Source organism: Sus scrofa, chromosome 13 (assembly GCF_000003025.6).
Source record: "Sus scrofa isolate TJ Tabasco breed Duroc chromosome 13, Sscrofa11.1, whole genome shotgun sequence".
NCBI classification, from domain to species: Eukaryota; Metazoa; Chordata; class Mammalia; order Artiodactyla; family Suidae; genus Sus; species Sus scrofa.
Window position 1 is genome coordinate 367,141 of NC_010455.5, and position 27,040 is coordinate 394,180.

At 44.4% G+C, this 27,040-nt stretch overlaps 1 protein-coding gene across 3 annotated transcripts in view; it reads left to right on the plus strand.

Annotated features, from left to right (window-relative positions):
- CPNE4 (copine 4) overlaps positions 661-27,040 on the plus strand; it is a 595,975-nt gene continuing 569,595 nt past the window's right edge. The window contains exon 1 of one of the 3 annotated variants that reach the window (XM_021071322.1): positions 661-886. In XM_021071322.1, coding sequence (XP_020926981.1) covers positions 834-886 — 53 coding nt within the window. In that variant the 5' untranslated portion in view covers positions 661-833. Of the gene's footprint in view, positions 887-3,290; positions 3,638-27,040 lie in introns of those variants that run through there. The other 2 variants (XM_021071320.1, XM_021071321.1) reach the window with 2 other exon arrangements.

Here is a 27,040-nt window from a genome sequence, read left to right on the forward strand (position 1 = left end):
CTATTGGTAGACAAAAGAATAAGGCCATTCCCTTCGTGGTGCGGCTTTTTACTGGTAGATGTTAGAGGGGCTAGGGGTCACACAGGATCTTCACAAAAAGGAAGGACAGACTTGCGGAAGATGCCATTCCTGCATCAGCTTGGAATGTGTGTATCAGTTCTTTCTTGGCCCTTAGCATCTCAGAAGGGCTTTCTTAGAGCATTTCTCTGCTTTCCAGTAATGCAAACCATCTCAGGCATATATATATAGAAACACCAGAGGAAGACATATCAGTCAATTCTCAAAATCACATGAAATAGAAAAAAAAAAGAACATATTTTTGATCTATAAATAACACTGGTGGTAAATGCAGTGTTCTTTTTTGATCCAAAATCTCAGAAATATATCCTGTTATTTACAGCAGTCCCCTTGACTAGTTGAGGATATAACCATCCTACAGCTTGAAAGGAAAAAAGAAAAAGAAGACAGAAATTCAATTTCAAAACAAAATGCTCACCCTGACTCATTCAGGGAAAGATCCAAGGTTTTCAATGCAGGGCACTGACTCTCTGTCTGTTTTTCCCCCTTCATCATCTGTCACCCTTGGAAAATGGTATCAACTGCCTTGGTAAGAATCGACATTTCTTCCCTTTTGTTCCCTGGCTCCGTTCCAGTATTGCACTTGTCACACTGATGGGAGGGGTGCCTTTCATATTGGCACAGGACAGTGAGCGGATGCCTCTTCTTATGTTATCAAACAGAGACCAGGCGAGTGAATCTGCCCAGAGCTGGAGCCTCCCTTGTGGCTTGGAAACACCGGTTGTGCTGTGGCTTGGCTTTAGATCATTCTGACCATGGCTGTAGAGCCCAGCAGCTCAGAATCCATCAAGAAGAGAGTTGGGAAGAGGTGAGTGATACAGATCAGGGGGTTTTGATGTCACAGTTGTTTAAAGGACTCCGGCTGGTGAGCAACTGGCTGTGGGAGCAGCAACTGGGACCTGAGTTCATGAGCTGGTTATATATATTTATTTGTAGAGATGGGCTCTTGGTTTCATAGGAAGCGTGGGAGGAAATTCTGCTTTCTGTGACTGGCAGAGAGCCTTTTTGAATTTACCTTCCATGTCATGCCTTGTGGAAAAAAATCCAAGTTTCCGGCATAAGGCCGCACGTGTGTTCTGCACACTGGCTTGCAGGCAACTGTTTGTTTCTAATTATGAAGCTGAAGCCTGCTGGCAGAGGAAACCATATTTGTCACAAGTTGTGGTGCTGCTTTCAGTTTGTGTGCCTGTGCCTTTAACACGAGGGGCTAAAGATGGCTGTACGGGACTCTTCCCTGTGGTTCTGACTCCATTATCTGTTCTGTGGTTCCTGGTTCTGTCATTTTTAGCTGTCCTTTCAGAGAATGCTTCTATTATCACTCCTGTACTCCGACTAACTAATTATGTTCCCTGGTCTGGGCATTATGACCACCCAAACTCCAGGCTTTTTGTAGAGATAATAAAATCTACTTTGGCAATTGTTTGTGGTCAATAGAGTAGCTCACGGATTGCCTGGAAATAGTACATGCTCAGCACACTTAATTCCTTTTCTCTTACCCAGAAAATGAGAGATTTGTGTTCAGTAAGCTCTAAGGTATTTTTAATAATTTAAGTTCTCAAATGTTTATTGACTACCTGCTATGTGACAGACATTGTGATGGCATTGGGGTGACAATCACAAACAAGGCCATGAAACAGACTATCACCTGCCTTCATGGGACTTACATTTCAGAAAACACAATCAGCATGCAAGGAATCACGCACAATCACTTTCCTTTCTCTTCCCTTCATCTTTGCAAGTTCAATCCAGCTCAAATGTCAATTTCATCTCCAAAGCTACTTAAATTGGAAAGGAATATTTTCTGACTTAATATTTCCATGTTCAGTAGACACATGCTTACTTTGCCCGCCCAGCATCCACCTACCCACCCCCCTGTCACTTTCTGATGTGAAGACAATGAATTTACTCTGGGGAACAATCCTGAGTCTCATGCTCAGTTGCTGTCGATCATGTGGGACTCCACTGGGGCTCCAGAAGTGTGGCAGAGCACTGTGAATGGTTCCAGAATCTGTGGAAGGCCTGGAACTTTGCTGAATTCTGCATCTTAAGACCGTGTTGGTTGGCTTGTGCTTAACCATGTGACCCAAGTTTCCTCAAATTGAAACAAAGGAACTTCCCTATTCTTTCTAGGGTCCACAATGTTACCATGCTTCAGAAGTTCTTGTGAGGTGGCCTGGGGGGAAGAAAAATTATTATTAAAAATTTTAATAAAAAATTATTTTTTCTTTCTGAAGGCTCTTCCTCTGTATCCCAAGGATCTTCCTAATTGCCTCTACAAAACCATCAGTTGGGTACCTGCTCCTAATCCAGTTACTTCTTCTTCTCCAGGCTTTGAGATTGAGAACTCTGTGGTTGGTGAAAAGCTCTTGGCTGATAACCTGTCTACATGAAGAGAGGTCTTGTTAGATGTGCCTTAAGAGGCTGGGGAGGAAGACCCTCCTATGTCCTGGTGTCCCTTTCGACATTGTATGTAGCATCCTGCTTCTCATCCCAATGTCAGACATGTCAGCTTTTTCTGAACCTCATGGATTCTGAAATCCAATTTGTGGTTCTGACAATACCTCTATGCTAAAAGAGTGTAACTGTCTAGTTTACTGTTGCAGAAACTGTCGGATGCAATGCACAATGCTCATTTGTTTAAATTCGGCTTTAATAAGTTTGGAACAGGAAAGCTACACTTCCTTTCTATAAAGTGCTTCATAACATGTGGCAGTGGTTACCCCTTACATAAGACAGCGTGTTTATATCTATTTTTAAGCATTGCTGCTCTCCAAGCATTTCTTTATCTTTTACTTATTTATGAAGTGGATGTATTCGGGAAGACATGGGATGAAAAAAAACCTCATCGTCCATTCATTTATTCATGCATTTATTTACTAAAAATTAATTACCAGGCTCCTACCGTATGCTAGGTGCTCTTGTCGGAGGTGAGCCATAACCTCGCCTTTTTTGGTGGCAGTTGAGCATTTATCCAAGAAGTTTCCTGTATGCGGAAAGAAGCATCACTCCCACCCCCTTCCAAGTACTCCCCCTTTACCCTGAAATGGAGAGGAGGTCCCCAGAGTGACGCGTCTCCTGGAGCCGGGAGAGAGCGGTGGCCAGGAGGGGAGCCGGGCACCGCCCCCTCCAGGAAGACCTCTGGGCGGGGCGGGGCTGGGCGGTGCACTCCTCTCCGGGCCTCGCCCTCTGCCGGGGCCCCCAGGGGGCGCTGGTGTCCAGGCCTCAGAGCCGGCCGCGCGCGGGCGCGGGGCGCGCGGGTTTCCTCGGAAGGTGGAAGCTCTCGGCCGAGCCGCCTTACCCTCCGCCCGTTCGCGCCCGCCGCTTCCCTCCGCTCCGCCCCCATCGCCCTCCCCGAGCGACTGAGAGCCAAGCGGCCCCGCCCCACCGCCCGGAATGGAGCCCGGGTCCCCGCTGAGCCCGAACTCCCCGCGCGGCTCCTCTTCACTGCGCCGCCGCTGAGCTGCCGCGAGCCCGAGGGGAGGGAGCGCGACCCCAACCCCACCCTGACCCGCCCACGGCCGCCCCGGCCGACGCTTGGTGCCCTCGGGCCGCGAGCCAGGTAAGTGAGGGCGGACCCTGCTCCGCGTCCCCGGCCGCTGCTCGAGAGCAACTTTTGAGGCACACGGGTTGGCTTCGAGCCTCCGCGGCCGCGTTAGGAAATCTTTAGAGGAACTTTGGTCCCTCCTCGCCCCTGCTCTTCGCCCGGCTCCCTGAGCCGGATGGGGCGGGAGTGGGGAGGGGGTCGCCCTGCGCGTCTGCAGGGGAGTGGGAGCGCGAGACGCGCGTCCCAGCTGGAGTCGCGGCGCCCCTCGTCCTGACGGCTGGGAAGCGGGGCGGGGGCGTAGCGCGGGGTCCTGGGGCTAGACCCCAGCGGTGGGACTCAGCCTTCCAACCTTTCCTCCCGCTATCCCCTCCCCCCCATACAGTAGGTTCCAACAGTGTGCAATTGCGTCTGGGGCTCTCGAGCATCAAACTCCTACATAGGCTCAAAGGTGCCTAGATTCAGCCAAGTCCCTCCGTGCACCTTCCTTCTTAAAGTACCAGGGAGAGGGGGCGGGGGATGGGCCCGGAGGGACTGTGAAGCGCCAGCCTCAGCCCACTAAAGAGGTCAGGACCCGTGCTTTCGTAGACACCCGAGGACCTTCAGGGGGGAATCAGTTAGGAGGTGGTCCCCGGGGCGTCAAGTGAGTATAGATAGGGTGGGAAGCAGGCCGACTTCAGAGAAGTGCTGTTGGGAAGATGCGTTTCTCCTTCCCCTTGAGGACGTGGGTGGGCTTTAAGGCCCTGTCCTCCGGCTCCAACAGCGCCTGGGGGCCTACCCAGCCTGGCTTCCAGTCCTAGAACTTGCCAGGCTCCGGGGAAGAATCTCGGCTGCAGAAATGGCCCCTGGAGCCTGGAGCTTTAAGAAGTGCTGCCCCTGGGATTCCAGAGGTGGAGGGAGGAACCGTGAAGGGTGTGGTGGGATCAGGTACTGGAGGAGTGGGTGCCCCGGGATACTTTGAGAGAGAAATACCCCCTACTCCCACTGCCACCCAGCCACCTGCGACGTCCTGTCACTGACCCACTGATGCCTCAGGATTTCAGTGCATTTTGGGAGGAAATGCCTCTGCTTCCTTACTCTTGTGTTCAAAACTATACAAAACAAACTCTCATGCTCTGGCTGCTTTGCCCGGATTTTTAAAGCACTCCTCTGGTTGTTCTTAGCTCACTTGATTTTCTGTTTCCTAAACAGCATTTTTGAGCTGTCCAAGGTATTTTAAAGTGTTCTATTTAAACTGCGACTAAACACTACTCTTTTGGAAAAACTATTTTAACTTCAGAGGAGATATTCTTTTCTCCGCATCTTTCCTTCTACTACCCTCTTAACAACCCCTCTTCTCAAAAACGTTTGTGTTTTGTTTTTTGCTTTATGCCAAAACAGTCTTCCCCCTGTGCATCCCCTCCAACTTTCCTAGAACATAGACGTTTCAAATCTATGACAGCATTTTGTAGTTAGTAAACATCAATTAAACTGCATAGCAGCCCCCGCCCCAGGAGCCAGAGACAAGCCACAACTTTACTTACTTCATTTGATGCCCTTCCCGTTTTTATTACCCAGCAGATACCTGGATGGCTGTGGCTGTGGTTAGATAACTCCTGACGTTTTCATTTGCCTTGCTAAGCTGCTGCTTCCAGGTTAAATTTATTTTATTACCCGTCCATTTTTAAAGAAAGACTAGAAAATTCACTCTAAGAGATGGGGGTCTGAGCTCAGAATAGGTCAAAGGTACTCACAGGTAGGAGGTGGATAAAAATAGAAGGTTTACCAAGTACAGCCAGGACACCTGTGTTAATCCTGACAGCCTCCTCTTTGATCCCTGGTGGGAAGATTCCGATGGGTTCACAGGATCAGACTCAAACCACATCAATACCAGGTGATTTCGCCTGAGCATTCCATAGAAGGAAGCATCTGTCCATGGTAGGAGTGGCTGTTGAATTGTGGGCAGCTTTGAATGGTCCCATGAGAAGAGCTTGCCTAGAATGAAACCAAAGATCTGCTCATGTGTTACTGTGTGAAAATGCTCATGGACATCAAACCTCTACCATTCCTAAGTGTGCTCAGTCTCATGTTTATTCTTCCAGACACACTCCCAGCATCATTTATTGGGAGCAGGAGCTGATTGGGTCCAGGGAGCTTTCTAGCATGAGACAAGCACTTTCCTAGAGCTGTTAAATATTTCTTTAAAAATAGTTGTTCTGAGGTTTGTGAGTTGTTTTTTAGTTGTGCTTAAAAGAGTTCCTGTTTCGGAATTCCCATCGTGGCTCAGTGGTTAATGAATCCAACTAGGGACCATAAGGTTGTGGGTTTGATCCCTGGCCTTACTCAGTGGGTTGAGGATCCAGCGTTGCCACAAGCTGTGGTGTAGGTTGCAGACGCAGCTTGGATCTGGTGTTGCTGTGGCTGTGGTGTAGGCTGGCAGCTACAGTTCCTATTGGACCCCTAGCCTGGGAACCTCCATATGCCATGGATGCAGCCCTAGAAAGAACAAAAAGACCAAAAAAAAAAAAAAAAAAAAAGAGTTCCTGTTTCTCCTCTAGTTTCTGGTAACACAGCATTTACTTGAATCATTGCTTCATCTTAAGGAAACCCTGCTTTTGGAGGTTTTAGTTACAAAGTGCCTTGCACTGCAGGTTTTTTTTTTTTTTTTTTTTTTTTTCATCTGCACGTGGACTTCTGATTTTAAAATGCTGTGTTTCTGTTAGGAAGCAAAGATGTTATCTGTTTCCAGAGAAGTTTTATGTAGTATTCCAGGAAATAGAGGCTTTGATTCTCCCCATCATCAGATGATTTGGGTTCACTATTGTGACAGAAAACCTTTAGCTTATACTGACTAGAAAGAATAATCACAGAGGAAAAAAAAATGGGTTAATGGCAGAATCTTTAGTCTCATCTGCATTTGAATCTTTTGGAACTCAGCTGAATATATTTCTACAGTTTGCACCATGAATTTCTCTGCCCGCTCTTCACAAGTTCCCTGAAACAGTACACTTTGGACCTTTATGGTCCCATTTGTTCACGTAAGGAATGGGTTTTTCTCTTGGAGGTAAACCTGTTGGAGGTAAATAGTTTGCATTGTGTATAATCAGTGTCCTACACTTTCAGAGGGGTCTCAATCCAGAACAAAGAATAAGAGGACTCTGGTGGTACCAGTCCCACCCACTGGGAGAAAGTCTCTATACCAGTTAGGAAAGTCACCTCATGAGTCTTTATTGTTTTCAATCAGAGATATGACCAGAGGATCGATATTTCATGCATTTTAAGGAGGAAAGGGGCTAAATTTGTTCTCTATATTTACTTGTTCCATTTTTTTTTCATGTTAATATTTAGAAAACAAACAAACAGAAACCTCTTTGGATCCTTATAGTAACCCAAAGTCATATTGCCTTGGCAACAGTAACTAGTCCACTGGAGTCACGAAATATCAAGACAGAAAATTTTAAATGCACTCAAAATAAAATGTCACATGGTTCAAAACCATCCTATGGTACATTAGAAGTGACCTTGCAGCATATGATGATAAAGTTGCCTTTAACTCTGTCATTCTCCAGATGGTAAAGACAGATTATAGAACTTATAGAAAAACTTCATAATGGTTTTTCTCTTGAGGGTAGCATGTTATCAAAATCAGGGGGGGTTGGAGTTAACGAATCCTTTCGAGTGAGGTATTTTTGTGGAGGTTGGTGATAAGTCCAAAATCAAGCTCAATCAATAGGTCAGTTAAGATATGCTGTCTTTTCTGTGCTACTTGAAATAGACAGTATGTAGGAGAACCTCAATTAGCGTTAAATTCAATCAGTAGTTATCTGCTAAAATTCATGATTGCAGAACTAAAAACATAGTAATGCCTACATATACTTGCAGTCTCTTCTATACTAGAAATCTCATTTATGTGGGAGCTTTCTGTTTAGGCTATGAAGTACTAAATATACGTGAAATATAGTCTATGTTTCCCTTAAGTTAGCAAATGCTGGGAAGTCCTTTCTTTGATTGCTAGAGTCTTAGGAAAGCCACTTGAGAACGACTAGCTTTTAACTCAGTAGACGTGGAAGGCCTGGAGGCATGTCTTGAAAAGTGAAAGGTGATAAGGACGACTTATTTGGGAAGTTTTATCCTTGTCCTATGATTTTGGTGCCCTCCTAGGGGAGGAAGAGCCCATCTAAGCTGGCCTATGGCAGGCTCATCTCTAACTGTGAACATAAACTTTATCACTTTGAATTTGTGACTCTTAGAACTGGAAGTGAGCTTGGAGATTATTGACTTGAGCTGTTTAATTTGTCAGATGTGGGAACTGAGCCTCAGATCAAGATCAGGGGACTCAGTCAGCAACCCCCTTGATTGTTTCTCTTGCAAAGGGATTCAGGTTCCCTGGACCTAATTATTGTGGTGGTTCCATGTGCACAAATAATCTTTACTGAGTTGGAGATGGGAGGAGCAGGATTGAGTCCTATTATTTCGCTCTCTCTCGGAGCCAGTGCAGCATTTATTCAATAGATGTGATAAAATTTGTACAAAGTCATTGTCTGCAGCTATCCCTGCGAATGTGCATGTTTTGTGAGGAATTGCTCATGCACAGTCTTAGCTTTCTATTTTAAATGTCACAACTGAGTCAATGAAGTAAACAGGGAGATTTTATGTATTTACAGTTTAAGGAATCCACAGGGGAATCCTTCATTCTGTCTTCAGTGAAAGATCCATTCAAAAGAAAGACTTTCTAAAATGTTGCTTTTCTATCTCTGGTTCTGAACATAAAACTTATAACTTTATATTTCTTATGACTTAGAAAACTAGAGCTTGGAAACATTTTCTCCTTGAATACATCAGGAGAAAAATACAATATTTCAGGTTAATTCTAGAAAAAACCTTCTCAGGTTTAAGGTGTATTGACTGAAAGACCTTCCTTATCCAAGAGATCCTAAACCTCTGTAGGGTGATTTCATTGCGCTTAGAGGGAGAGGAAGAACAAAATCAGGCTGGCACATGGCCAAGGCCAGTGCATCCCAAGAGGCTGGGGACAGGCAGGAGGAAAGGCAGGGTTGGTGTTAGAGCCAACGGCCACTAGGGGGCACCAGAGCACAGACCGAGCCCACCTGCAGGTTTCAGGCTTGGAGATGGGGTTGCTAGAACTCCAATGAAGTACCTAGAGAGAAGAGTTTGGTTACCAGGCACCTCTGACTCTCATATTTAAATTCCTTGCTCCAGAGAGGGGCTAGAGGTCTGCTTTCAGCATCCGTCGGAGCACTTCCAGCCTCGTCTGGTGTCCCCATGGCCCAACAGCCTCACGGGCTGACTGTGATCTCACTGCCCTTTGTTTTTCCAGAGGCAGAACTCTAGACCCAGAAATACCTGGCTCCACTCTTGGGCTTGCAGTTTTCAAGCTGCAGGCCTGCATGGGACTCGGTGTCTGGAAAACCAGGCTGATGGTTGTAAATGTGGAGCCTGGAGAAGTGGTGGTATTTTGGTCGGGCGGCCTGTATTGATCCCTGTGTCCTTTCTCTCAAGAGCTCTCCCCAAACTTCTTCCTTCTCTTTCCATCTGAGCCTCTTCCTCCTGTTCCCACACACCTCTGCTCAGCAGAGGGGGTCTCACTTTTCCATCTGTTGACCAGTCATTGATCACAGCCTTTATGCCCAAAGCTATGTTAGGCACTGGGACCAACACGAAGTTCCCATCTTTTGAAATTGCAGACAGTGAGTATGAGAGAGAGATGAACAAATCATGTGGGGTGAGAGGTACTGAGCCACTTACTTTGTCTCAGAGACCCTGGAAAATGGTGCCTTAAGTCCTTTACCCTTGTATTTTTGCATCTCCCTGTATATCTAAGAGTCTGTGGAAGGTAGTTCTGAGGGAGGAGAAGGAGAGGGGAATCCCACTCAGCATATACTTTGGTTTGTGTGTATGCTTAACTGCACTAATAGAGGTTCTTAAGTCCGGTCAACTTGTACTACCACCCTCTATGCATTAATTTCATCAGTGTCATAAGTGCATATATAACTAACTTAATCCATTCAAAGAGGAAGATTATTTCTAAAGGGAACATATTAGAAATAGAACAAGAAAACCCTTACCACTATAGGCTTGGTCTGGAGTTCCTCTGTGGTTCAGTGGGTTAAAGACCTGGCATTGTCATTGCTGTGGCGGGGTTTGGCCCTGGAATTAATACATGCCATGAGCACCACCACCCCCACCCCCCCTGAAAAAAAGGCTGGGTCTGGAACAACCTAAATAAAGATTATGTTTTTAAACTATTGAAAGATGTATTCAGTACAGATATCAACAAAAATGAAAATAATAAGGGTAGCAGAATGGTTATAAGAAATGCCTTATATTTATCATTAAAGTGGCAGAAGATCATTTAGTTTAGAACTAGGCACTGGAGGCAGAGGATGCCTGATTTAATGCCTTTGTTTTATTTGTGCAGTTGTTTCAACAAGTAACTTAATGAAAAAAATGGAAAAACACGAAAGTTTGTGCCTGAGGTCATGTTGATGTGAAACCAGAGATGGCCAGATTTACCTGCCAGGTGGACCACAGCTCTCCTAAGATGCCAGGCTTAGGATTCTTTTGCCGGGCACCCCTTAGGTTCTGTGATTTGGTCGATGGTGCATCATGTGGGGGGAAAAGCCTGGTCAGAGGGAAAAGGTGGAAATACTTGATTTGGGGAGCAGCTAACAACATTCATCACAGCTCATGGCCTGATTACATTTTAAAGAAACAGGAAAACAAAGGCTTCTTATGGAATCAGAGAATGTGAGGTCTGAACAATCCCATAAAATTAGGAACACCCCTTCCCATTTTCCAGATGAGGCAACAGAAGCCCAGCAAGGTGAAATCCCTCACGCAAGATGGGTGGTGGTCTCGTCTTGGCCCACACTGTCTCTCCTTCCCACTGTGTGCTTCCTGAGAGCAGGACTTTCTGTCCTGTTCACTACTGAACCTTATGCAGGGCCAGGCATCTAGCAGCTGCTTCAAAAATTTTGGTTTACTGTAGGAGCAGTGCTATTTCTTTCTTTTTCACTCATATTCAGGATTGTGCCAAGAAATCACTAGGTTGCAATGTAATTTGATAAAGGTACATATTTACTGAGTTTTGTTATGGTAAGGGCTTAGGTTTTAAGGGTAAACAGACTTGGTTCAAATCCTCGTTCGTCACTCGGTAGATGTTTGGCTTTGCAAAAACCTCTCTGAGCCTTTTTTCCTCATCTGCAAAAATTGAGATAAAACTTACATAAGGCACTGGAGGACCTGCATTAAGTGTTGGTTTTTCTCACTCTCTCACTCCTCCTCTCTCTTTTTCCCAGGGAAGATGTAAAGGAGGATATAGTACTTTTTAAAAAGGGGTTTTAATTTATTTCAGATAATACATGTTTATCTTACAGAAAAGATTATTCCACTCTAGAAACATAAACACAAAATCACTACACATTCATAGTCTATATGAGTTAGATCTCATTAGTCCTATCTTATAAAAATTTGGTAAGTGCCAAAACACTAGCAACAGGGGAGGAAGAGGATTCGAATCTAGGGTGTCCAATTTCAAGACTAGGACATTTTTTTCTTGTATTCTTTACCATCGAAGTTTTTTTTTTTTTTTCTTTTTTTTTTAGGGCCACTCCTGTGGCATATGGAGGTTTCCAAGTTCAGGGTCGAATCAGAGCTGCAGCCCTTAGTCTACACCACAGCCACAGCAATGTAGGATCCAAGCCATGTGTGCTACCTACACCACAGATCATGGCTGGAACCTTAACCCACTGAGTGAGGCCACGGATTGAACCTGCATCCTCATGGATACTAGTTGGGTTCATAACCCACTGAGCCACAACTGGAACTCCACCATTACAGTTTATTACAGAATATTGGATATAGTCCTTGTGTAGGACCTTGTTGTTTATCCATTCTGTATATAATTGTTTGCCTCTGCTAACCCCAAGCTCCTATTCCATCCCTCCCCTATCCCCTATCTGGCAACCACAGATCTCTTCTCTATGTCTGTGATTCTGTTTCTGTTTTATAGATGAGTTCATTTGTATCATATATTAGATTCCACATATAAGTGATATGATATTTGTCTTTCTCTGACTTACTTCACATAGTATGATAATCTCTAGGTCCATCCATATTGCTACTAATGGCATTAACTCTTTCTTTTTTATGGCTGAGTCATATTCCATTGTACATGCACCACATCTTCGCCCCTTCATCTGTTGATGGACACTTAGGTTGTTTCCATGTCTTGGCTGTTGTAAACAGTGCTGCTGTGAACATTTGGCTGAGTATGTCTTTGCAAATTATAGTTTTGTCTGGATACATACCCAAGAATGGGATGGGATCATATCCTTTTTTTAGGAAACTCCATACGGTTCTCCAGAATACCAGTTTACATTCTCACCAACAGTGTAGAAGGGTTTGACCAGGACATTGCTTTCAAGGTCATTTCACATGGTCTTTGTTTCTTAGACACCTTCTGTGTCTGCTTCTCTCAAGAAGGCTCCGACCCTCCCTTTTCGCATTTTCCAGCCCCTGCTGAGAGCATCAGCATGCATGGGTGTGCCTGTTCCCTTGGTGTCTCACAAGCTTTGCCAGGTAGTGGCTATATTTTGTGCTCTTTGATGTAACTCCAGAGTACCTTGCACCTTCTGGTCCGTGGAGTGTTCTCTCTGTCTCCCTGTGTGCGTGCCCTTAGCTTACATCCTGCATCTAAGCCAGGTTTGTGAGTATGCATTTAGTGTACTCAAAACCAACTCTACACCCTCTCTCACTTGTTAAAAAATACTTGTATTACATTTTGATTGTTTGCTTTGTATTCTATAGTCTAAATTAATATGTGGTGTACAGATATATTAGCATACAACTGTTGTATGTGTAATGCAATATGTATTGCACTTGGTGAGCAATTTATGGGATTTTTTTTCAAGGATCATTTTGACCATGTGTGAGCTTTACTGTATGCATTAACTTTGAACCAAAGCCCTTACCCAAAATGCGCTTACTTCTAAAGCGCTACACTATGTTTGTAGGGTCACACTCTGTGTTTTGTGTGGGTAGGTGGATTTATTAGTAGGCATACATTTTTGAGCCAGGCATTCCTGGGTTTGAATTCCAGCTGTGCTTAATCCCTTGAAGCTCAGTTCCCATAGATGTAAAATGAGAATAACGTGAGAGCCTGTGCCCTGGGATAGCTGTGAGGCTCATACGATATGGGCACCCCAAGTGCCCATTGCGTTGTGAGCACCTGGAAATTTCTCAGGTTGTCACTGTTGTTGGCAGGTGGCATCCCTCAGAGGTTAGCACTTGGGAATAATTACCCCAATGGTGGTAGTTTGCTGTGTTGCAAGGGAGTTGTGAAGACTAGGAGTGTATTTATGAAGATATGATAGAAATTAGCAATAAAATGTTTCACAGCTAGTGACACAGTCGCAGTCCTTTTCCCCCATCCCCAGCCCTGTTCCCACCCACAAATTTTATTCCTAACCGCAAAGATGACTCAAGGATTATGCTGGGGTTTCTCCAAGATAAAGCTTCCTCTGTTCCTGCTGGTTCCAGATTTATTTCAAATGCACTGGCCCCCAGATACACAGCTATGCAAAATCCCCAGATATGCAAAATATATACAAAATATATCTGGTGATTTACCCAGATATACAAAATCAATCACTCCACCTTGTGAGGCTTATCAATAGACATTTATTGTATTTGACTTTATGTATATCCTATCTTTGTCCAAAAAAGATTCGGGGCAGTCAGAAGTAGACACCATATTGCGTACCCTTTGCTGTCAAAATACAAAATGCTACTAGCACAAAATATCCTTTTTTTTCTTGGAGACTCCATCTATGTTGTAAAGCCATGGTTCTCACCCTGGAGCACAAACCAGAAATCTCCTGGCAAGCTTGTCACAACACAGATCCATGGGCCCCACCTCGGGAGTTTCTCACTCACCAGGTCCAGTGTTAAGAGTGAAATAGTTTCTGAGGTGATGCTGACGCTCTTGTTTTGAGAACCACAATTTGAGAACCATTGCCTTAGGTATTCACTTTATTTAGACAGACTACGTTTTCTCACTTGTGGGGTAAAGCTGAGAGCAACATTGGTGGTGGAGCAGGGATCTGACATTTACGGAACACCTGTGACATTTGCTGTGTACCAGGTACCTCACCAACACTTTACACATATCAGCCTATTTAATCCTCACACCTGTTTCACCAATCAATTCATCATTGTTTATTGAGACCCTGTTGTGTATCATGCAATATGCTGTGCTAAGCTCTGGGGATGTAGAACCAACACCACAGACATCAGGGAAACATGCTTGAGCAGATAGTTATAAGGGCAATTAGTCTGATCCATAGAAAGTGGAAGACCAGAGAGGTTAAGTAACGTGGCTAAGGTTACAGAGCTGGTGGGAGACAATGGGAGACAAAGTTAAAAACCATTTTACTCCAAAATGTACAGTCCTTCCTTCCACTACAACAGAGGTTCTCAGATTTTTGGTCTCAGGGCCTTTTTACACTCTCAAAAATTACTAAAGACTCAAAAGATTTTTTCATTTATTTGGGTTAAATCTGTCAACATTTACTGTATTAGAAATTAAAACAAAGTGGTTCATACTTTGAGAACCTCTGCACTAAACCATGATGCAAATAGTAATCTTTCTTAGATTCTGAACCCTGACTTGTTTTAATGACTTCTGTAGCCATCAAGGATGAGAAACTCTTGCTAAACATTTTTTTTTTTTTTTTTTTAAACCATGAGGGCCCCTTTTAAGCCTAAGACTGCATTTCTAGTGATGATGGCTTCCTCAAGACAAGGCTGACCTGGTTTGGAATTTTTTTTTTTTTGGGTCTTTTTAAGGCCACACCCATGGCACATGGAGGTTCCCAGGCAAGGGGTCGAATTGGAGCTGTAGCTGCCGGCCTATGCCACAGCACAGAAAGATGGGATCTAAGCCATGTCTGCGACCTAACCTTAACACAGTGAGTGAGGTTAGGGATCAAACCTGCATCCTCATGGATGCTAGTCAGATTTGTTTTGCTGAGCCATGACGGGAACTCCTAGAATCACTTTTTTAAAATGTCTGTGTGTATACGTGTGTGTGTTTATGATAAGGAAAAGCAACAGTTAAGTGACTAGTCACAGTGCAAACTAAGATGTGGTGGCTTTATTATTCATCAAAGAGTTTCTGTCCAAGCTGAGGGCATTTAAAAAGAGATAGTTCATGGAAGCTAGTGACATCATTGCTTTCAGGGTTCCTGAGGGAAAACTGTTGCCAGGGAAGCCCAAGGAAGCATGGAGGGATCACTCCTGCTGCTTTGTTACAGTAAGGGAAATAGAAGGATGATTAGACTCAAGTCTTGAGGCTTTTTGTGATGTTGGCAGATGAATGTGTTTAATCCTGGGCTAACGACCGCATCATTTATAGTCATTATCTAATGGGCATGCGGAGGCCTAGTAGATGCTTTCCTCTGGTGTGTAATGGTCCTTGGTTGTTCAGGCACGGATGCTGTGGCTACCTCTGAAAGCTTTATGGCTTTGTTAAGTTTTACTGAGTCAAGTCACCAAATCAGGGCCAATGTAACTCGATGTGGTTCTCAGCGGATGATCAGTGAGTTCGGATCGCCTTTTTTTATAGAAACTGGTGAACTGTAGCAAGGTTAGTGAGGTTATTTAGATATAGTGGACCCTTGGATGAAGAGTGGGAAAGTGAGAATCCACCAATCATCTGAATGACCGAGTCAGAATCCACAGTCATCACCAGACTGTGTGTTCTTGACACCAAACATCTGAGTCACTGGTTCACAAAGCAACTTTGAAAGTGTTTAGCCAGATGTTTTGTGTCACAAGGTACATCCTATAGCCAAAACAAACAAACAAAAAAGTGTGATTGCAGATGATTATTTGTCATCTTCCTTCAAAGCTGACATTTGACATGAAGCACCTCTGTTGGTTGACCCAAGATGCCAGGTGATTGTAACTTTTTAGAGGAAATATTTTTCTACAAAGAAGCACTTGTAAGGAGGTCTAAGGCACAAGGAATTATACTGGCAAGTTGAATTGCCTCTTCACCTTCACATTAAATGGGAGTCTGTGATATGTGCCCCGAGGGAAGCTCCTGGGAATTCTTACAGCCAGGTTTCTTGTGCTCTTTCTAACTCATGAGCTTCTTGCCTAGAATTCTGTTTCTAGAATTCTGGTTCATGTAAGCAGCTCTCAGTGATGAATCCTCTTGGTTTGCAGATTTCTAAGACCGCTTTTGAGAACCCGTTTTGCTAAAGTGAGCACAAACATGGGAGGTAGCCGGGCCCTACTCCTCACCCAGCCTTCCTGCCTGGGGATAGGGCTGGGGAAGACCAGACCTGCTCCCTGACCCTCTGTCTGCCCTGTCAACACATAGTCAGTCTCAGGTCTAGCTTAGCTTAGATTTGCCTCTGACAGCAAAGCATAGCATGATGGGAATCTGCCTGACCTCATGGGGACACTGTCTTCTCTAAGATGGGGAGAAGAAATAACATTCAGTTAGGGAGGTGTGGTGTTTGGTTACTTAGATGGAAACTCTGTTCCCCTTTGCTTGTGATGGGCAGGACAGCTCTCTTTATGATTCCCATTCATTCCCTATGTTTTATGAGTGGTTATAAGTTCACTAAGCAGCTTGTTCTGTGATTCTTCCTTTATATATCTATGTATTTTAATGTCTGTGAATCTGGGGAGGTGTGAGGTAAAATAAGATCTAATTAAGGCCAATCCAAGATCTGCAGGCCAAATTGGTCGGTGTCAAATCAAGATCCACTAAGGCAGGGGTCAGCCAAATACAGCCCAGGGGCCAAATTCTGCATGCAGACTCTTGTAAATCAAGCTTTGTTGGAACCCAGTCACACCTGATGCTGCCTGTGCTTCTCTTAGATGACAGTGTCAGAGCCGAGTGGTTATGACAGCAGGCCCACAAGCCTGCTGACTTGCTGTTTGCAGAAATAGTTTGCCAACTCCTGCACTTGGGGGTGTATTTCTATTTGGCCGTCTCCAGATAAGAAACATATACAGACTTCAAAAAAAATCTAAGGGAGTATTATTCTGAAATAAGGGCTCTGGGCCAAATTTATATATAAATGATAGAATTTTGTGGCTCTGCCTTGTGAAGATCTTGTATGCAGTAGGCGCATGTGGGCTGAATGATTGTGTATTTCCAGATGAGTGATTTGTGTCTGAGTTCCATTTCCCCATTTATAAAATCAAAGTATCTGATGTGATTTCTGAGGCTCCTTCTTGCATGACTATTCTGCATAATGTTAGAGAGAAGGGAGGTGAGCCTTGGTAACCTTGCACCTCAGTCTTCCAAAGTGACAGACAGCCACAGCTTCTTGAGCCACTGTCAGTCATAGTTGTTTTGCATCAGCTGGAGTTATTAGGCATAGCCAAAAGGTATGACCGTCCACTGCCATTGTGCATTGAGTGTCTTACATGGAGAGAAACAGAAGGGTTAAAGGGTTGAGAGCATCCAAATATGCTTAATACCTGTTCTGAGTTGCTTCCTGGAGCTGGGCTTGAGGAGTGTGTTTGTTGTTTATGTTTGGCAGCTTGTGGTGTGATCTTGAGCATGTTCCAGATGTGCCTGAGGTCCCCAAGTCACAGTACAGGGTTCTGGTAGCAGTGGGCAGATGATGTGGTGGGGGATGGAGCAGAAGAGAGATGATGGCAATTACTGTCCTCCACTATGGGAGAAATGTGAGCTGTGCCGTCGGGAGGAAGGTTCATGCTCCGTAGTGTGATTTAATAGCTGACGGCTGATTCAAAGCTTATGCTGAGCCTCCCTTTAGGACTTGGAGTTCCCACGGTCCCCTTTCCTGAGGAGATAGCCAGGGTTTCCATCTGCTTAGCTCAGCTCCACAGATACGACCATGGGCTTATCATTTATTCATTCATTCATTTGGGAGGGTGAAACGCTGCCTCTGCTGAGATGTAAGCAGAGCCTCAGCCTCTGCATCCGCATCCCAGGCTGCACCTGGGTTTTCCTTTCAGGAATTCCAGGCTCCAGAGTACTGGCGTTCAGCTGAGCAGCCCTCCTGCCTCCCAGTCAGGTGAGTGACTTGTTGTAGCACGTTGGAAGGCTGAGGCCAAGCAGGATGTGAGCTGAGGATGGGGGCCCTGCTCACTGGCTCTGGCTTCAACTCACAGGACCCAGACCACGCAGTCCCCTTTGGGAAGAGAAGGGTAGAAAGGATGGGACCGGGATGGAGCCGAGGAGCAATCATGCTGTGTTCTGACTCTCGTACCTTTAAGCTCCACAGCTAGAAGGCGTGCTGCATTGACAGATTGACTGGCCCTGCTGGAGGAGCATAATATGTCCCTTTCTAGGATTTTAGTTTCTGAAACTCCTAATTCTTAGAACTTCTGAAGCCTTAGTCTTAGGGCTAGAGGCAGAGGGGTTGCTTTTTTCTCTGAAGTATGGCTAGTGTGTTGCAGTTCAGTAAAGTGCTTCATTATGTCAAGTGAGAGTGTTAGAATATGTTTTCCTGGACTGTAAGTTTTATATTGGTTGCCTCTATTGTTTTTTAAAGTAAGTGAACAAGTCATGTGTATCTGACTGTAAATCTTCCTTATTCCTTTATATGTGTATCTTCATTGGGCCCATGAATGTATACTTACTTTTATTCATCTCATTTGTTTTCCAGATGTATCATGTTACAGATTCATGCAATTCCATGCCTGTTATTTTAAATCAAATGTCTTTTTAAGATTTAAGTCCTTCATCTAAAACAACAGCTGTCTGAGTGTTACGGCTACTCACTACCTAGGGCTTAGAAGATTTCCTGTAGCATCAAGGCAGATTCTTATAGTAGAAGTTACTTTCAGTAAGAGATGGCACCCTTTCTGCAGCTTGGAAATGAAGATGCTAATACGTGGCTTCACAGAATTGGACATAATGTAAAACTGTAACTCACTTTCTTGCTTGCTTTATTTATAAATGTTGATCCTAGCAGTGAGAACCTCAGAGCTTTTTCTTTTTCTTTTTTTTTTTAATTTCACAACTCCTAAGGAATGTGCAAAAGGAAAGGTAATAAAGGACAGTCTTTTCAAGATAAAACATGATTCATAAAGGTGACAGCCATGCCATATGTGAGCAGTGATTAACAGCTGCAGAGTCTGCTAAAGGCTTTTTAAAATTAAAGTGATAACGGTAGATATTCCTATTATGTTGTGTTTCGGTGCTTGTTCAAGTGCATTGCCCTGGTTTCTAGATTTGGTTTTATTCTGTAACCATTGAATCACTGTTCATGCCCCAGCATTGCTGTGTTAGGGTTTACTTAACTATTTCACATAGCTCCCTGGTTTATTCTTCCAATGATATTTTAAGCTTCAAGACAATGGTGTGGTGTGTTAAAACCATATCCTCCTCTTATTTCTGGAGAGTGCAGTTGGGTGGACAGAAGGCAGAATATTTCCAAGGCTTGCTCATTGGGAAGTGGCTTACTTTAATGTAGAGAAAGGATGACAGTGGGCCTGCGCTTCATGAAGTGTCACACATCTCAGTGGCCTTCCGCTGACATCTCCAGCAAATCCGCTACAGGCCTGGTGGGGACAGACAGATGACAGACAGGCCCAAAGACTGATTTGCCACTGAACTGAGGGGTAGAAGGGGAAGAAAATGCCTATTTTAAAATTTACTTGTCATCTTAGCAAAATTGGTTAATTCTAGGAAATGTATCTTCATGAAATTCAGTTGTCTTTGGCAAGATGACCAACCCATCTTTCCCCTGACCAAACAAGATGTAGTTCCCTTGTAGAACCTCCTGAAAGCTATGGATTCTTTCACCTGAAGAGTGAACACACCCATTTGTATGTAGAGTCCCGCATTCAATTTCAGCAGTTTATGGACTTCTCGGAGGCAGAGACCTTCTCCTTTCCCATCAAGAACCCTTATGTTGTCTCTTCAATGGGTGTGTTTTCCATGGCAAGTTTCTTAAAAAAATATGTGCATTAAACTCATGACAGTGTAACATTTCTGTTAGAAGAAAGGGGAACAGTAGAACTGGGGATATTTTGTTACCGTAAAGAGCTGCATATTGTGTTGTTTGGAATTGAGTGCCTGGGTCCTTGGGGGTGCATAGAGGAGGGGTGCAGGAGGGGCCAGGGCAGTGCCTTGGGGTGTTGTTAAGAAGGCATGGCTGCGACAGTGTTTGTCCTCAGAGCCACTCTCTGTCCCCCACTCTCTGGAACCTAGGAGCCCTGATTCCCTAATGCACTGCCCAGGAAGCTGGTGGGCTGAGTGTCATGTGATGCCTTGGCACAAATAAGAGGAGAAGGCCTCCCGCTGTGCTCCCAGTGGAGGGCCAGTAGTGCCCAGGCATTTTCCCAGACGTCCTCCAGAGATCTGAGCCCTTGGCTGTGAGACACAGAGATCTGAGCCCTGGGCTGTGAGACACAGAGATCTGAGCCCTGGGCTGTGAGACACTAGGGGGCCGGCTTCCCTAGACCGGGGCACTGGACTCTTAGGAGATGGTGGGTGCTGACCAGTGAAACATATTGGCCTTGTGCAGTGGTTCCTGCACATCTTTATGCAGGTGCATAAGGCAGCCTGGAAATAGGTGCTGGGTACCCTGTAAGGTCCCAAGAGATATTTTGGAAATAAAAAGGGAACAAGTATCAACATGGAAGGCACAGAAGGCCAAGGGTAAGACTTTTCTTCCATCCCTTTCTTTCCCCCTTTTCCCACTCTTCCTTCTCCTTCCTCCTGCCCCTTTGTCCATCTTTCTTTCTATCCTTCCATACTTCTCTCCTCCTTCCTTCCCTTTCTCCCTCCATCCTTCCCTCTTTTTCTTTCCCTTCCTCATTTCCTTCCCTTTGTCAGTTCCTCTAGTCTTTTCTTCTTTTCTTTACCTCCTTCCTTCCGTTCAGTAGATGTGTTCAGGTGTCTGCTGGGTGCTCTTGGTTTTTGCTTTGCATGAAATTTTGGTGCCGTTTCTGTCACAACACATCCACCCTTGTGGGAAAATTTTTGTGTTGTTTTACCTTCCCCCACTCCTTCCTTCCTTCATCAATTACTATATATTGATTATGGACTACACTTCTTTCCTTCATCAATTACTATATATATGATTTTGGACTACACTTTTGAGAAGAGAGGTTAAAATCAAATTTAGGAATTGAGATGTGCGTATGTGAAAAGCCGAATAATAGTGTAATAATTACTCAGTGTCATGAAAGAAGGTGAGATGCCAGAAGACAGCATGAGCATTACTGGTAGACAAGTGAAACAAGACATATTCTGCTTTAGAGAAGGGAGCAATTTTTGTGGGGTGGATGGGTTTGGAAAAGTCTTACGGAGAAAGAGCATAAACTGGGGTTCCAAATAGGATTTCCATATTTGGAAGGGAGAAATTCAGTCCAGGAAAGGGGAATGATGTGAGTAAAAGCTTAGGGCTGTTGGTCTTTTTCTTTTGTTGCCTACATTTTCCGAGGGACAGTAAGTTCCAGGGGACCTTTCCCTATTCCAGGGCTCCATTGGCTCCCCTTCCTCTCCTGGGTACAGGCCACTTCCTCTCCAGTTCTGTATCTTTCCCCACGTTTTAAATTCAGCTGTTGATGGGTTCAAGGAAAGCACCCAGTTTCTCTCGGTCCCTGCTGTGATCAGCAGACTGGTCACTTTCTGCTGCATGTAAAGAGCTCCTTGGAGGGGCCATCTCAACTGAAGAGATGCTGTTGAAACATTTTTCCCAGCTCGGTGGCTGAAGTTTCAACCATAATTTTTGTCAGCTCTGAGTGATCTGGAGCACTGCTTTTCGGGCTCATAGTTTGACATGCTAGAGAGTCCCAAGGGCCTGGAATAAAGACTTTTGGTTGGAATTTATGCTGTGGCTGGTCCAGGAAACACCCCCATTTCTCTTGCACATTGTTTGTATGTTTAGCCATTGTTTGTGGATATTTTCATAGTAGATGCGTGTTGTAAGCTGAAGCCAATCTATGTTATTTGGTTTTGGCATCCTCAGTGCATGAGGAGTTGATTTCCAGATGCCTGGTGAGGCGTGACCCTAGCCGGTGTCTGGATCTTTCCTGGTAGTGACTTAAGTGAAATCTGACTGATACACTGTGGTGACATCCAGGCTGTGGAAATGTAAGATTCTAAGTTTATTCCCTCTGAGGCTGGCATTCTTTGTGATTGTTTCATTGGATCCTTCCTTTCCAAGACTAGGGAGATATAGGGTGGCGCGGGTTCCCCTAAGCTTGTGGCCTTTTGATGTTTGACCTTAAGTAAAATAAATAATTCCTTTACCAAATACTTGATGATGGCTCTTAGAATAGAGATATTCTCATTGGTATGGTACAACTGACTATTGAAAAGTTCACATTCTAGTGTTGCAGTCATTGTATATGTCGTGTGTGTGTGTGTGTGTGTCTTTGTCTGTGTGTGTGCAGAACAAAGAATTCCTTTTTCTTCCTTCCCTGGTGATTCTCAGGGTCTGTTTGATCTTTCCTTCCCTTCCTTCATCAGGTGAAATCCGGTTAAAAGGGTTGCCTTAGAGCAGAAAGGAAGCAGGAAGATGGTAGGAAATGTAAACCTCACTGAAAGCTGTTCTAGAATGGTATTGTTAAAAGACAATTTTCTAAGTTTTAATTCAACTTCTTTCCCAATCTTTTAAAAAAAGGATACCTAGGTACAGAGATGTGAAATGATTTGGGCCAAAGTAATGCAACAGATTAAAGATAATCTAGGATCTGAGTACAGGTTCTCTGACTTTTGGAAATAATTACTTGTACAGAATCTTCGCACCCTGTTATCAAAATATGTTATACAAAGAAAGAAATGTTAGATGTTTGATCAGAGAATAAATGAAACAACTTTGTTCCATGTTTCATTAGGAGTGATTTAATGTAATTTTAAAGAAACATTTCAAATGGAGGGTAAAATATATTTCAAGAATAAAGATATCTTTTACAAAGATACATAGTGTCTATTTGAAAGTATTCTTGGTAAAAAAAAAAAAAAAAAAAAAAAGCAATCAGACATTTTTGCTCATGACATTCTCCTAACACGATATAATGACTTTGGAGGTGTAGAATTCTAAGCTAGTTAAAAGCTGTCCAATTGCTCAAAAACTATTAAATAACTTTGTTAAAGGCTGAAGCCAAGTACACAATATATGCAATGACAGTAGAAACATTGTAAGTCAACTATACTTCAGTAAAATTGAAAAAGACAATAGAAGTGCAATCTGCCTTATATTCCATGTGGTGCACTCAAAATTTTAATTGGACTACATTTCTTGCTCCCAAATGCCAGTGTTAGACCAGAAAAAGATGAACGTAACTCCTGAAAAGAAAACATTTTAAGAAAAAACATGAATAAAAAGGAAAGAAAAATCAAAATAATTAGGATGTTGAGGAAGGAAAAACCCAGTGATCTAAAACCTATCATTTCTAGCCACAGCCTGCTAGTGCCTCTTCCTTTTCCTCCTCCTTAGCTGCCCCTTGTCCTTACCCTCATCACTGAGAAATTCCAAATCCCTGTCCCTAGAGTCAGGATCTTGGGAAGATGTGGAGGGACTACCCAGGGACCATTTTCTCTACCCAGTCCCCTTTGGGAAGGCTCTAGTGTGTGTGTGTCGGGGGGTGTTCAGAGAGAGCTTTGTTCCCAGTGGTAGGCACATTTCCAGCTCCTCCCAGCTTGAGGCAGTTGAAGAACAGCCTTTTTTTTTTTTTTTTTTTTTTTTAATGAGCTGCAGAAATGCCTTCTTACAGCTCCTCTAGTAGCAGCCACCCTCTTAGATCCTGGCTCCTGGTGCAGAGCCATCAAGATGTCCCATTGTCCCCACCCAGGGGAGTGCACAGAGTGAGCTCACTGGCAATTATGCACAGTTTGGCTTACCTTCAGCCCAAAACTCCTTCTTTGCTCCTGACCTCCCAGAGTCACTGCTGTCATCCATCCCACACATTGTGCTGATCACCTGTAGAGTTGCATTATTAGAAGCACTGCAAATAGTTAAGAAGTTAAGAGCACTGGCTCTGGACTGGAATACCTGGGTTCAAATCTGGATTCTGTACTTGTAGCTGCATAATTTTGAGCAAGTTACTCAGTCTCTTTGTGTCCCAGTTCCATTATTTGTCAATACGGAATAATAATGATAATGCCTCCCAAGGCATGAGTTGGGAGGTTATTAAATGAGAAGGTCATTAAAGCTCTTTGATAGTGCCTGGGATGGAGTAATTGTTCCTTAGATGTTAGCGGTGATTAATACTTAACCTGTAGGGATACTGGGTGAGGGTTTAATAGTGCCTTCCCTGCCCTGAAGGGATTATGCTATAATCTGGGAAACTGAACATTTTTCAGTCATGAAGAAAGAAGTTGGTCTTGAGGTCTTGTCCTTCTAGCAGAAAATTAATTGCTACATCAGGATGGATTGTCATCCTTCCCCTCACTGTCTAACATGGATGGAGCAGAGCCTTCTTGTTTCCCAAGAAGAGGTGAGCCCTCTAGACATGTTAGTTTGTTCCAGATCTTAGGCTTCTGGGAAGTCCTGTCTGGGTCTCATTCACTCTTTAAAACAAAACAAAACAAAATAAAACAAACAAAAAAACTCTTGGTGTCAAGGCATAACTGTGTGTAATTGCCTAAATAAATAGAATAGACAGAATTCTTTAATATGCTCCTATTCTTGAGGCCACCTTTTTGGTTTTGTCCCTCTGGTATTCTCCAAAAACGTAGAGGAGAGACCAGTCTTATTTGCATAATCTTATATGAATTTATCAATCTCATGATGCCCAGATGAAGGTATCTCTTAGAATAAAGCCTCTCTGCTCTAGGATAATCCCTTCTCTTATTGCCTGATGCCAATCTTCTCAGTTTAATCCTCTTCCCAACTCAGTGACCATAAAGGGTAGAATGGGAGGAAGAATTTTGTACCATTTGCCATCTTGGCTACTAAGTTCTGTTTGTCTGGGAGCATCACCGCTTGGTGGCTTTCACGGCTTGTGTCAGTGACCTGGGGCTCAGATTCTGCCCCTTTCATGTCCAGCACCACCTTGAGCAGAGGCTGGCAGACTGGCCAAGGATCCCAATCTAGCCTGCAACATGTCTTTATAAATAAAGCTTTATTGGGATGTAGCCACAGCCATAATTGACATATTGCATATGGCTGCTTTTGTGCTACAAAAGCAGAGTTGAGTAGTATTTGTGAGGGACAGAGCCTAGAAGGGTGTCCTGTCCAGTCCATTATTAGAAAAGTCTGCTGATCTTTGACCTAAAGATGGGATGTAGAGAAAGGAGGAGTCCTCCCAAGACCACATAGGGAGGCAGAGGTTGCAGGTGTTGTACACGAAGGGAAAATCAGGACAAAAAAGGATGAGAGGAGAATAAGCAAGTTGTCTGCAGAACAAGAGGGACGGAGTGGTAGCTGAACTGTTTTAATACAGGTTCCTGCTGTGCCTAAGCTGCAGTGTGTAACAATTTATCTAATCCCAGTAGAAGTTGCCCCTAATCATGTGCCATGTTTTTTGCATCACAAAAGTCATAGAAGATACTCCAGTGAAGGGAAATGTAATGGACTGCGTGAAACCATTCCCCGTCTTCCCTCTGCTCTGCCATGATGACTGGTTACAATTTCAAAACAAAATCATCCTTTGGGGTTTGACCTTACATTTCTGTGTTGACTCTGAACTGGGTAATGAGGTTTCCCCTTTTCAGCTTTCCTCACTCTTTTGAAAGTGCTGAGTTTTTCTGGGCTACCAGCTATGAAACCCATACCACTCCAGGTGTCTGCTTGTTTCCCCTTTCTGTCGTTAAAGGGGCCAAAGGAAGATGGAATGTGAAATCTAGGCTTGTCAACCAATGGATCTTGGTTTGCAAGGACAGCAAAGAGTCCAGGAGCCGTGCCTTTTCTGTCTATAACTGACTCCATCTCTACTAAGAGGTCATCAGTCTGATCTCAGCTCTGTTGACAGCCCCCTCCCAGAGCTTTTGCATAGGATGGTCTGTTGGCCTGAGATCTCGGCTGCTTGCTGGCTGTTCACCCTGACCCAGAACTGCCTCCATCCAATACATGTCATTTCTAACTTATACAGAGGGGCCCTGTGGGGTGGCAGTGGTCCTGTGTCTTCCTCTCTCTGAGCTTCCATCTCACCTGCTTGGGTAAACTGAGCTTGGTGGCTTCCCAGGAATCTCTTACTTAGCTCTTTGATTTGAAGGCATTTTGAGGCTGTCTGCATGGCTGGCTGAGCAGCTCCCTACGTGCGCTGTGGTGCTTCCCTGCCCAGAGGGCCTTTGAAGCCAGCAGGGTAACCTGTGTGCCAGGAAATCCATGGGCTTGGGAAAAGGAGGGCTCCTGGGTTGCTCTGAGGACAGGGCTCTGGAGCCTAGAGGTAACAGTGTTGAGGCAGATATCAGCTGTGAGAGGCCAGGGAGGGCAGGCATCAGACCAAAGGCAAGTGTTGCCAAGTCTGGCCTGATTTTCTTAGCATTGGAGCCGTGGCGAGAAGCCAAAGCCCCTCTGGCTCCACGCATGCCCAAGTGTCTTCTCTCCCTGACCCGCCTATCGCTGGGCTTAAGCTTGGCCTTTGACAGTAAAGACCTGGACACCAGAGTGATCAGATGCCTGAGCTGAGCAAAGGGAGAGTCACAGGGAGGACAAGGAGGTACCTTTGGGTGTGGGTACGCAGAGGTGAGGCTCCCTAGGGCATGGACCCGCTAGGAAAGAGGCACCTTCTGAGCTTCCTTGAAATCCTGTCAAACCCAGACTCCAGTTCCCATAGGTTGCTAAAGTGCATTTCTCTTAAAAGCCATGTTTTGTTCTGTTTTGCCCCCACTTTGTCGGCCTTGATAATCAGCACTCAGTTATTTGTAGCTGAGTGTGGACAAGGTGCTAAATGCTTTCTTATCATCTCATGTAACTTAAACCTCACAAGGTTAGCTGTGGCCAATTCTGTCTACATTTGGCAGAAGAGAAAACGGAGGCTCACTGAAATTAGATCACCTGCCCAAGGCCACAGCGCTAGAAGGTTCTTCTGCAATATTCAAACCCAGACCTTACACACCAGATGGTGCTGCTTGTTTTTGGCTATGCCCATGCCACATGGAAGCTCCCTGGCCAGGAATTGAACCTGCACCACAGTAGTGACCCACGCTGCAGCAGTGACAATGCTGGATCCTTAACCACTAGGCCACCGGGAAACCCCCCAGACGGTACTGCTTTTATGTTTTTTATTTTTGGCTGTACCCATGTTGTGTCTAAGTTCCTAGGCCAGGGATCAATCCTGAGCCACAGTAGAGACCTGAGCCACAGCAGTGACAATGCTGAGTCCTTAACCCATTGCACTGCGAGAGAACTCCAATGCTCCAATGCTCCAACTGCTCCAATGCTATGTTCCAATCACTATCCACTCTGCCTTGAATGTGGCTAATATAATTGATGAAGTTTCAGGGCAGGGGGAGCGTTCTTACCT